A 13218-nucleotide genomic window follows, 5' to 3' on the forward strand; every position below is an offset into this window, starting at 1 on the left:
GTTGGTTCCACATTAACTCTTCCAGAATCATCTAGGTCTAATGATCAAAGTTCTTCTCCTAAAGTCACTACTGGAGACGGGACAATTGCAAATACTCCCACTGCAACATAGAGGCTATCATCATGGAAACCAACTCCTCTTCCTTCTGATTTCACAACATTCATGAGTTCATCTATGTATTATGAACTTGATCCAGTTTTCAAAATGAAACAAGGCATCACAGCAAAGACTAATAATAATCATATTCCAGGCTTCCCTGGTGGCGCAGTGGTTGAGAGTCTGCCTGCCGATGCAGGGGACACAGGTTCGTGCCCCGGTCCGGGAAGATCCCACATGCCGCGGAGCAGCTGGGCCCGTGAGCCATGGCCACTGAGCCTGCACGTCAGGAGCCTGTGCTCCGCAATGGGAGAGGCCACAACAGTGAGAGGCCTGCGTACCACAAAAAAAAATAATAATAATAAAATAAAATAAATAAATAAATAATAAAATAAAATAAAAATAATATTGCACCTGAAGAAAGCAATACCTCATCTGTCAAAGCCAATGTTTCCCCTACTATCATTATTTCAACAAAAGGCATTATAAACACAATTGATAACAATAAATTTGGAGAGAAGACTGTTATAGAGAAAGATACAGCCATGGAAGTAGTTCCTTTTACAGAAAATATTTCAGAAGAGCACATGACACCATTTTAGCAGGTCAAAATATTCCAAATAATAATGATATAGTAACTATTGAAAACGCCCTTGAATATGCTGCAGATAACTACATCTTTGAACTAGTTAAGGAAGGAAATGGCCCCCTTATATGAAAGGTCACACATACTAGTGACTCCAGTGTGTCTGAGTCTCATGCACCTTCTGCCAGTGCTGCAGTCTCTGAACATTTACCCCAAGGATCTGCAATTGATATCAAAACTAACAAACATCAAATCTTGGTCCCCAAAGAGGAAATTCCTAATTCTGAAAATGATCCTACTCTTCTCAAAAGTTCTACTGTCAGTTTTAACACAAAGGCTCTCAGGTCCATGATTTATTCTCTAACTGACTCAAGTTGGACTTTTTCACCTCAGTTTCTAGATGAAACAGTTATAAAAAAATAGTTGTCTAACTAGAAATAACACCATCATCATTCTTGCTAAATGCAAAATAATGAAGTACCCATTTGTTCCAGACCCAGCACTAATGAAAAGAATGGGAGAGAGCAGATTAGTCACAACTGATTCCATTGATCCTGCTGTGATCACCAATCCTGTGGAATATAAAGGCCAGTTCAACAGGAAATGTATCTCGTCTATTTTGTATAATAATGCTGTCCCAGATGGTGCAAAACCCACCATATTAGCCAGATCCGATGCAAATAAACATAAATCAAACTTGGCAGATATTCCCCATTCACAGAACAACATTACTCCTTTCGCTGAGTTCAATGTCACTCCTGATGATATTTCCTTCATCAATAAAAATACTGAGGACACAAACAGAGCTTCAATGTTTTCCTCATCTATGAATAAGGCAGCCAGCACTGTGGCTGATTCTGTTGTTCTTTCCACTGAAGGTAGTTATGAAGGAGGTGATTCTATGTTACCTGAAGAAGATAAAGTTAAGTCTAGAGGATTCTCATCTCTGTTAACACCTGTTCTGCTCATTCCTAATTCCTTAACCGAAAATCCTGAAACTTCTGGCTTAATGACAGATAACTCCTTGTCTGAATCTTTATTACCTAGGTTAGAAATGTTAGAGAGAGCAACTGAACATGCTGACGTCATTAATGAACGTGATGTTCCAGAGGGGCGGATCATAACAATGCATGCCGACATTCATTCCTACCCGTTGGCCTCAAATGTTTTTCTAACTGAATCACCTACTTTTTCACATATTCCCACTAATGGTGACATTGACTCATTTTTCTCTCTGAATAGAGATGCTCCTGAAAATTATAAAATGAAGACTGACAGAATATATTCCAAGTCTCAAACAGCCATGATGATAAGCATTTTCCCCCGGAGAAGGCTCTCAAAATAGTGTCCATGAGAGAAGGAAAATCGCTATTCTCTTTGATCAAGAAGATCCAGCTGCTATATCTGAATTATGTAACTTTATAAATGCAGCAGTTCTCATCCCAGCTGTGGGGAAAATCCTTCCATCAGGAATTGAGCCTAATCCTTTCACCAAGTGTGACAACAATAAGGATGATCCTTTCACTGTTGAATTTGATGCTACACACGTCAAACCTCAAACACCATCTAATGTAAAAAATATATTTTTAGCTGATTCTACATTAACTCTTCCAGAAGCATCTAGGCCTGCCTCTCGTGATAAAGTCACTAACACAGGAGGATCCATCACAAACACTCCAACTGAATTGGATGCCCTACAATATAGATCAATTTTTCCTCCTTCTTATTTCAAAACAACCCTGGGAACTTCCAAATATTCTGAACTTGTTCCTTTCACTACTACAGGAGAATATACCAACAAAAAGACTGATTATAACATTCTACCTGATGAAATAGTTATTCCATCCAAAAAAGTTATCATTTTGCCTAATACCATTACCTTTGAAAAGGATACATCAAGTACTTTTAAAGGGAATATATTTGAGCACAAAGATTTTATAGAGAAAGAAATAGATGCTGAATATAAAATCATTTATTTTACAGAAGACTTTTCAGAAAGGGTGGATGACATTTCTTCTGCAGGCAAAATCACTCCAGCATATGTGGACTATATAACTATTACATCTGATGACAGTGGTTCTGAGTATGTCCCAGATAAGCATACCTTTAAATTAGGACAGAGAAAATAATTCTCTTATAAAAACAAGTACACTCATACATGCCCCAAAGACATGTGTCTCATGTACCATACACCACAGATGCTGCTTTAGACAGTCTATCTAAAGCAACACCCCCAGAGTTCAAAGCTAGAGAAAATTACCAAGCTACGATTACTAGACAGGAAAACAAGAACTTTGACACTGATGTCATTGTTCTCAAAGATTCTAATGCCAATGTCAATACCAATAGACCCACAACTCATTTCCTAATTGATTCAACTAAAAATTTTTCTTCTAGTTTTTCTGACAAAACATCTGTGTGAAAAAACACCGTAAATGGTGATGATGACACCATAATTACCCCTGAAGACTTTGACTTAGGAAATAAAATAATTGATTATTCCCTTTTTCTAGACACAAAACCCATAACTGACAGCAGGACATTCACAACTGATACGAATCCTGCTTTAAAAAACAGTGATAATTTCCTCAGGAAAAGCATATCACCTACTATTTATAAAGTAGCTACACCCAGAAGAGCAGACACCACCACATCCAGCATATCTGATTTTACTGAAGGTGAAACAGGTATAGCTGCAGTGTCTGATTCAAGGTTTAATAATTTTCCTTTAGTTCAGCATTCCAGTGATAACGTCTCCAATGTGAATGAAAACACAGAAGGTACAATCAACACAGCTCTTAATTTCTTTTATCCCTTGAAAAAGCTGTCCACCCATATGCCAAATGTTCCTACCTCTACTAAAATCAAAAATTACATTGGCCATTATAACCTTCCATCATCAGAGGGTGTCATGTCTCCAAGACTTACATCTATGGGATTACCTGAAACTCTAATCCTAACCTTTAATGCTCCTACTAAAGAAACTGCAGCCACCAGACTTGCAAAAGATGCAAACTTATATCACCCAACAGTGTTAATATCAGAGACACTGGAGCCTGTGTCTATAGACTCTGCTTACTTTAATGAAGGCATTGTCTCAGAAGGGCAAAGTACTAAAAGTCAAAGGGTCTCAAAGACTCTACCCTTGGTCTACACTGTTCTTCAAGCTGATGCCACTGGTTCTTCAAACAATATGGTAGATATCAAACATCTGCTGCTATTGTCACCAAGAACAAAATTTTTGATATTGATGATTCTGGTGATCAAAAAGAATGCAAGGAAACAGCCATCAAGTTTTCTACTCTTTTGCTTAATGAATACAGTAAACCAAATTTCTATTACACGGGGGAGATAACTAAGCTTCTGCAGTGAAAGACGTAGCTACTGAATTTGAAGAAAATCACCTCACAGATATAAATATAGTAAAAGGAAATGATCCAGTTATCCAAGTGGGAACAAACTTTCTAAAAGATGCTGACCTAAAGCCTTACCTTGTGAATAAAAATGTCATTACTGATAATAAATCAGTCAATAAGGATTATGACAGTGCCCCTGTAGCAGCTTATTCAAGCTTTCACATAAGCAAGCGTTCTCTCCCAGATGGATCTGTTCCTCAGGAAACCCATTTCATGGCTGTGAACTCATACTTGCTCCCAGAAGTAATTATCATTATTCCTAAAGATGAAAAATCTTCATCTAACATGGAGATAATTTCCACGGTAGAAGGAAATTCTCAGTTAAAATTTAATGCAGCCAATCTCAAAGCAACAGATACTGAATTTCAAGCTTCAGGAAGCAGAAGTGCTACACATGAATCCATTGTTGAGATAGAAAAAATGTTACCTAAATTTGAAGGAATTCCTATTGTACCACAAGCTAACAAGGAGGCTGAGATAGATACTTTCTTTAAGACTGATATTCCTCAGTCACATATAGAAACAATTATCCCAAAGGATATCCATGAGGCACCTACAAACAACAAAACAGATATGAGGGTTGTGACTGACCCTGCTGTAAATACCATCTTCCCTGGAAACAAAGAAATAGTGACCTCACAGGCCAACACACTTCAATTACAATTTCCTTACTCAAGTACCCAACATTCCAATCACTGGAAGGGAAGAGAAAAAAGTGAATGCTGTTACAACCAAATCTCAAAATGTAATGCCTCCTCTCAGTTCCTTCACTGTTTCTAAGGTGGGAATTCTTTAGTGAATGAAGATGTTGAAACTGAAGCTTCCACAGCAGCTGCATTCTAATAATGATTATAATCCTGTCAATTAAGGTTAAGTACTATATTTTCTCCAATAAATTTATAAACTCTGAAGATATAAAGACTCTTTCTAAAGCAGGAATTCTGTTTCAGTTGATTCATTTAAAACTACACATGGCATTTCTTCTGATAACTCTCAAGATATTCATGATACAGACAAAATCTCAATAGTGGACATCCCTATAATATCAGCATTTTCAAAGTCTATATCTGAGAATTCTTCCTAGTCATGTATTCCTGAAAATCATAAATGTGGCAGATGACCTTCCTGGGGACTTACTGCAAAATCTCCCCCTTTGGTTAGCAGTTTCTACTTTTCACTAAAAAAAGAAGAACTAATTGAAAAAATTGTTACCTAAAAGGAGGCATAATCACCAAGCCAAACACCTCAAAGTTCAGAGCAAATGAAACTTTAAAGAAATGTTACCCCAGCAAACTTGCTATAGCTGCCAAAATAAGGAAGATATATAACTTAAAATACATGTCAGTAGATATAAATTTAATACTTTTCTGGGAAAAGACAACATTTTCTCCTTAGTGTATAGACACTAAAACAATGGAAGAAACTACTATTCAGATAAAATGAAACTTACTTATAGAATCTGATCCTCTGTTAAGTCAGATAATATCTTTGCTAGTAATGATCTATTGGTTAAATAAGTGTATACTATATTCCCTACAGCAGATGACCCCAGTTATATCCTCAAGACTGCTAAGATTCCAGCAGTCCCACAAGGACTTTCTTCATATGCTTCCTGTTTTTCAATGGATGACACACTCTCAATCTGAAGTGTCCTTTTTGAGGTCAATGGTGAAAAAAAACACATATAATAGTAAAATTATTCTCCATAGAGAGAAAAGCTTTATTATGCTACAATCAATGTGATTCCACCTCACAACTATATTAGTAGGAGAGCTGATGTGATCACAGAAGTAATCTTTAAAATGAAAGACTATTTGACAATTATTATTTGTGAAGTTGATATTTTACCTGACATTTCTAACTGGAGATTAAATGCTCATAAAAATGAATATTTTGCTCCTTATTTTTACTCTAGACAACATAACAAATACCAAATACTCCAAGATAACTTCTAGCAGTTATACACCTAACACCTCCATTTTTACCTGTTTTGTACACACACACACACAAATTCCCCCCAAAAAACACCAAGTCTTCTGTTTATAGCATGCTTTATCCTGACTTAAGCTTCACAAACACCAAATGATGAGAAAGAAAAAAGTAGAGGTTAAAAACCTCCCACTAAGCTAGCCAACACAGAGATTGGCTTTACCCTCTGATTTCCTTCACTGCTGCTGGAACTGATTTTATTTCTATTAGAAATAAAAAACCCTGTCACTAACTTGAGACTTCCTTCTCTGTCCCAGATGCTGACAGCATTCCCTAAATCAACAAAGACATTGGAGCCCTCAATAATAGTGATATCCCCTTGAAGCAAAAACATTTCTGAGAAGCTTCCCATATCTTTAAAGTGAAAATTATCCATCGTAAAACCTATCTGCTATTTCTACAGGGTATGGTGATATATCTATCCCAGACCAATCAACTAAGAGAAAGCACTGCTAAGTTTGAGGTTGAGTCCATATCTAATGAAGAACAAGCATTTGTCTTTGAGATGGAAACCACTACTCTGGCTCATGCTGCTGCCCTTTTTCAGATTTAGCTCTGCCTGAGTCTGAAAATTCTCTTTCTTCTAACAACACTGGGAAGAGATTAACACCAGACTATAATCCCATTTTATCAAATTAGCTAAAGCTTAAGGATGTTAACAAAGTAATGATGACTGATATAACTAACATCATTATAGAAAATACTCCCTCTGAAATTGAGGATATAACTATTGAGGCTAATACAGTTATTCCACACCCTGATCTTGTTTCTGGGTGGATTTTGACATATAACATGAACTCCCTTCCAGAAAAGCCATTTGGGGTTGAAATAATACTCTTTACAGAAAAACATTCCTAAAGAAATTAAACCTACAAAACCTGACAATCTCACTGTTATTCAAGCTAATTCAAGAAAAACAATTACAATGAAGAAGAAAACTGCCAAGACCTTAATAGGCCAGTAACATATTTTTTATTATACCTACTGAAAAAGTGAGAATTCCCTCTCTGAGGAAAAGAACTAACTGAAATCTCTGCTACCTAATTACCTTCTGCAGCTACATCCACTGTCAAAAATGCCATTAATTTGTTTTAGATATTTAAATAGCATGAAGCTCAAGAGAAGATGCTTCATCTCAAAAAGACACTGTTACTTACTTGAGAGACAGGCAACTTGAAACTAATGCTGATAATCCGTGGCTCCTGGTGTTTCCTCCATTGACACTAAACCCATAAAGTACCTGGCAAACTCTGCTATGTCTGTTTCAAGTGACACTAGCCACATGTTGGAAAGTATATCCCTTATAAACAGAGACATGGTAAATCCCAAGTTCCTTGCAATTGTATTATTTGGCTGTGAATGTTGATTTCATAATCAGAGGGGACACTATTGTCTTTTCATCTAATACAAGTAATCATAACAGTGCCCAATCAGAGCACAGAAACAACCTCCAAGGAGAGCCAGTGCCATTGGCCCTGTGGTTGATGCAACAATCACCATGATGACCAATGCTTCAGTCACTATAAAGAACACCACTCTCCTGCCTAGGGATACCACAGAGCCCAGGGAAAGACCTCTGAGTGTGCATGGTGACACTTTTTCCCATGGCTAAAGATAGTTTGCCAAAATTTTTTTCTCATCCTCCAACAGAAAACACTAAGACAATAACTGAAGCAACCATTTTCTTTGGAACTAACAACACTATTATTAAATCAGAAACAACTATTACTTCAGAAGGAGACCACATTACTTGAGTAAATGACTATGTGCTAGAAAGTGATTTTTCAACAACTACAGGCAACAAGTTTACAGCTCCAAAGGAAAGACTAAAATTAGAAGGTGAAGTTGAATCCCATCTGGAGAAAGAAGTTGCCATTCTGACAGACACTAAAAATCCAATGACTAATGGGTCTATTACTGAAAACTTCATGTCCATGAAAACTGGTAATATATCATCACCAGCTCCTATTTCCTTAATAGATTTTTACACTGACATGGCAAAAGAAGATATTCTCTTGGATACCATTGACCCAGGGTATGAAGATGTCTCACTAACTCCTGAAGTCTCTGGCACACTAAAGGAAAGCACAGCCAGCATTGCTGATACCCCTATCCTTCCAGCTACAATGGGTGAACCTGGTATTAACAATTATGGTTCCACAGTTAAGTTCAATGTCACTGCTGATGAGGCTGTTGATATCACTGACTCCTCTATCCCTGAGGCTGAAATCGTTCCAGCTACTGAAAAAAACTTCACCACTGTTCCAGACATAATCACCCTTACAGAAGAGAAAATAACTGAAATTGACCTAATTCTTCCTGAAAATGACCCCAATGCTGTGCCTAAACTAACTGATTCTGATGAGGAAAAGTTCATTGCTGTGTTTGAACTCACTATCACTGGTGAAAGAGAAAAAGATAACCCAGAAGATATTCTGCTAACTGATGAAGAGTCTACAGATGGAGTCAGTGTTTGGATGGAGAGAGAGATGATAAATGAAGCAGAGAGCCATCCCGTTTTTCTTACTGCTGTTGAATCCAGATATGACTTCTTTATCCCTGCATCAGTAGCTACGAACCACGTGGAAGATTCACCTACTATGACAAAAGAAGATTTGTCTGAAAATAATAGAACAGAATCTGTAACAAAGGACACTGAAGCACCGTCAGGAACTACCCCGATCTAGATACCCTAAACCATAAGAAAGACACTTTCATAACTGAAATGGGTGTCTTTAAACTACTGAAAGAAGAACCATATGAGTTCCTGATTTGAAAGCAATAAAAAGAACAACAAAAATGCCACAGAGAATTGCGCAATAGTCTAGATAGCTAGTTTTAACATCTAAGAAGTTTGTCCAGCAAGCAAAACTCTTAATAAATGAAAAAATGTGAGCATTGAAGGCAAGTATAAAACTTAGAAAATACAGATGTTTAAGAATAGTGGTCATACAGCACAATATATTTATGGAAACTTTAAAAACTCAGCAATACAGGAGTTCCCCTACTATCACAAAGTTTAATTGAGTTATTCAGTAATTACTTATTTTAATATAAAATCTTTAATCTCAGTCTTCAGGGGTATTAAGAGAGAGCAATAAAGAAAGCTCACTCCCTGCTGCATCTAGCCTTAATAGCATATTTTAATGTGAGTTAAAGAGACAAAGATAATCAAATTAACAATGTATCTCAAAAACAATTATTGTAGTATTAAAAGACCTTAAATGCTTATTCTAAACAGATATTTTATTAGTATGCAACCAATGATTCTCTTTTATTAAAAATATATTTCCAGTCCTCAGTCATAGAAAAATTAAGGTTATTTAGTAATTGTTTAGCATCCACTTGTAAGAAACATAAGAAACATTACAGGGTTCCTGGCTCATGTTGGATGCAGACTAAGGCAAAACTGATATTTTACAAATGTGTACATTTGTCAAAAACAATATTGTATATAAACATGTGAATCAATTTAATTTTTTCTTTAAAATTTCTTTCCTGAATTTTTGTCAATATTTTTCAGGTCTTAAGCACTGATACAGCATTCTTCTTATACTTTTGGTTAGCAATTCAAGGACATACATCTTCATTCTTTTCTGATATCAACTTTTAAAACTGGTCTGTTTCCACTTTGCTGAATTTTCTTAAATAAATCTTGTTGACAGCAACTGGCTTACTGTGTGTAAATGTGATTGATATTCTAGACCAGAATTCTCAAATTAAGAGAGATATGAGTAAAATGAAAATCCATTGTTTGTTTAAAGAATAACTTAATAATAGCTCTGGATACCAAGAATAGAATTATTCTTTAAGGACTCATGATTTTATTATATTTAAAAAAGAAAAACAATTCCAAAATACTAGTTGAAATTTAATGGTACATATGTGGAAAGTGGACAGAGAGGGATAGGGATTTACACCATTAGATAGACTATAGACTAGAATAATGTTAAACAAGTAAATGTCTAACTACAGATTATGTTAGATATACAAGCAAAATAATAATAATAATAATGATAATAAGAGATTATAGCTTCAGGCTTCACACAAATTCAAGTCCAGGGAAGTTGTGTCTGAGAAAGTGAGATTTAAACTAAAGATTGAAAAATGTGGAGAGTTGGGGATACTACATGCCCAAAGCCCTGAGGCTAGAAATGGCTCAAATTATTCAAGAATATGAACAGACTATGTGGTTGGAACATGTCTTCAGTTGGAAAATGACACAAGTTGAAATGAAAAAGTAGACAGGAGGCAAATCATGCGGTGTTTGTTGAACATTCTGGATTCTATTCAGAGTATATTTGAAAGCTATTAAAGGTTTTAATCATTTTATCCTCAAATCAACCTGAGTACTGAAATACGAAGCAAGCTGAAAAGCATCATTATTTTAAAAACTCCAGCTATAGTTTCTTCCAGGGACTTTGTTTAACGAGGGAAGATCTTTCCTTGCTTCTTTCTAGCTTCTGGTGGTTGCTAGCGATCGTTGACTTTCTTTGGCTTATAGACATATCACTACAATCTCTGCCTCCTTCATCACATGATGTTCTCTTTTGTGTCTCTGTGTCCAAATTTCTCCTGCTTTTGGGACACTGGTCATTGGATTATGCCCCTTAATTCAGCAGGACCTCATCTTAACTTGGTTACATCTGCGAAGATCTCATATCTGAATAAGGTCACATTCACATGTTCTGGGAGTTAAAACTCCAACATATTTGAGAGTGGGAGAAAAGACACAATTCAACCCATAACACCTGTTTGTACAATGTTTATCTTTCCTACTCATTTATATGTTGGATATTTGGATGATCACATAATTTATCATCAAAACTGGAACACTTCTGAGACTGAAAGAAGGCACTATTAATAATGACTCCAAAACAAGAGGCATAAACTAGAGTGTCCTGAGTAAAGAGATCTGATAACCCCATCCTAAGGGAAGAGATCATATCCCTCTTTTCCACTGCTCAATTCTGAGAGCTTTGAACACAATAGAAGTTCAATAAACATCTGTTAAATGAACGAGTTAAATGAAATAGTGAACGAAGATCTCATTTATTAGGCTATGAATGCTCTCAGAGGAAGGATGGTATAATCTGGATACTTACAGATACTTACGGAAAATGAGTTTACCAGGACAAGAGGGTATCACTGGTTTCAAGCTGAGGGAGGGGCAAGGACAAAGGTCCAGAAGCATAAAAAACTTGGTGTGCTCAATAATATTGAAGAAAGGTTAGAGCACAGTGGAGCTGAGAGAGAATGGTAACATATATATCAAAATGACTGATACAGCCTTACAAAAGGAAAAATTAGCAAACTGTCAGATCATGTATATAAGTTAGAGCTCCCCAGAAAAACAGAACCAATGATGACAGATAAATAGATGAATGGATAGATAGATAGATATATGATAGATAGATTTATTTTAAGAAACTGGATTATTATAACTGTTGAGACTGGCAAGTTTCAACTCCATAGCACAGGTTGATATGCTGAAAATTGAGTTAAGAGTTGATATTGCCGTTTTGAATCCAAAATCCACAAGGCAATTCCCCAGGCTAGAAACTCAGAGTTTCAATATTTCAGTCTCAAGGCAGAATTTCTTCTTTTTGAAGAAACTTAAAACTTTAAGAAATCTTTGCTTTTAAAGCCTTCAACTGATTAGATGAGGTTTATTCACATTATGAAAGGTAATCTGCTTTACCTAAAGTCAACTGATTGTTAATCACATCTATAAAACACCTTCACAGCAACATCTACACTAGTGCCTGACCAAACAACTAGGCACCATAATCTAGCCAAGTTAACACATAAAATTAAATATTGCACTATGTGTATAGTAATTTAGGGTTAACATTTCACATAACTAACAGCTTACATTTCCTGAGTTAGTTTTGCCAAAATTAATAGGGCTTTTTGCAGGAGTTCAAAAAATTTTCATGGTAAAGTACATTGATACGTTGGGGTGAATTTTTTGGAGTCTTTAAGTGAGAATATGTTTAAGTGTACATGGAGCTATATTTTCACAGAGCTCCAGTAAATCTCTTTAGTAACTAATGCTCTGTGTAACAGTTTGAGAAATGCTGATGTGAAAATGAGAGGTGTCAAAAGTTTTAAGCAAGGGATTAATATGTTAATTGTGTTTTAGAAATATTATTTTGATGAAACAGTAAAAGGTTGCGGATAGTAGAGGAAGCAAGAGGTAGAGAGACAAACTATAGCAGAAACCAAAAAGAATATATATTCCAATATTCAGTATATTCCAATGTTTATCAATGTATTCCATTTACCTTATTAACCAGAATAATAATAAAGTAAGCACAAGCTTAACTTGTGCTTAAATAATAAAAATAAGAACAAGCTTAACTACATGTCACACTACTCTGTGACATGAAAATTTTATGTAGAAATCTGAACGCTCTAGTACCAGCCTCAGTCGATAGTTGTTCTAGCCAAGTTGGCTGCTTCTCTTTAATGAGAACAAATCTTGCGAGTTGGAATCCTCACGTTTTCTCTCATTCTGTAGAATTTTGGATTAGGTGTAACTTATAACATAGTCAGAAAAGAAAAGGAAGTTCATATATATTAACATAGTAAAAGCATTATTTATCACCTAAATTTATTCCCAGAAGTCGACTAGTTGACAGAGACACAAAAATGCCTAAGACAGAATCTCTCTATATACAGGTTACTCACTGTAAGAATTAATCAAAATCATAATTAAGAACTAAAACTAATCAAAATTTTCTTAACAGAAGTTAAACATATTCAAAAATATCTTGGTGCAGATGAAAGACAAAGCTGTAGAGATAAACAAATCAGGTTAAAATACCAGGATGTGAAGCTATGAGCAAGTTATTTTCTAAAGTTTCAGTCTCTTTGTATACAAAGTTACTTTACATGCAAAAGGACACAGATCTAGGACTCTATTTTGATTTAGATTTTAGGGTGTTAAAATAAGGATAAGTTATTCTAAAAAAACAAAATTTAAGATATGAACAGCAACAACAAAAAAGAAATAACCAAGGAAATACTGTGTCCAGTGCCCTCAAATTCACCTTTAGGATAAAAAGTCTGGAAGTCCTCATCTGATCTTCAAGTCATCACTGGGTGAATTAATGCCAAGAAGATATA

The 13218-nt window shown here is 35.6% G+C and overlaps 1 protein-coding gene across 1 annotated transcript; it reads left to right on the top strand.

The window, feature by feature from the left end:
- Window positions 1-7673: 7673 nt before the first annotated feature.
- CABS1 (calcium binding protein, spermatid associated 1) lies at window positions 7674-9242 on the top strand (the record flags this gene model as incomplete). Its single annotated transcript, XM_079919865.1, is given in 3 exon segments — window positions 7674-7838; window positions 7842-8760; window positions 8763-9242. Coding segments are annotated over 3 exon segments (1185 nt in total). The 3' UTR covers window positions 8864-9242.
- Between the last annotated feature and the right edge of the window lie 3976 nt (window positions 9243-13218).

Source organism: Stenella coeruleoalba, assembly GCF_951394435.1.
Source record: "Stenella coeruleoalba genome assembly, chromosome: 4".
Classification (NCBI taxonomy): domain Eukaryota; kingdom Metazoa; phylum Chordata; class Mammalia; order Artiodactyla; family Delphinidae; genus Stenella; species Stenella coeruleoalba.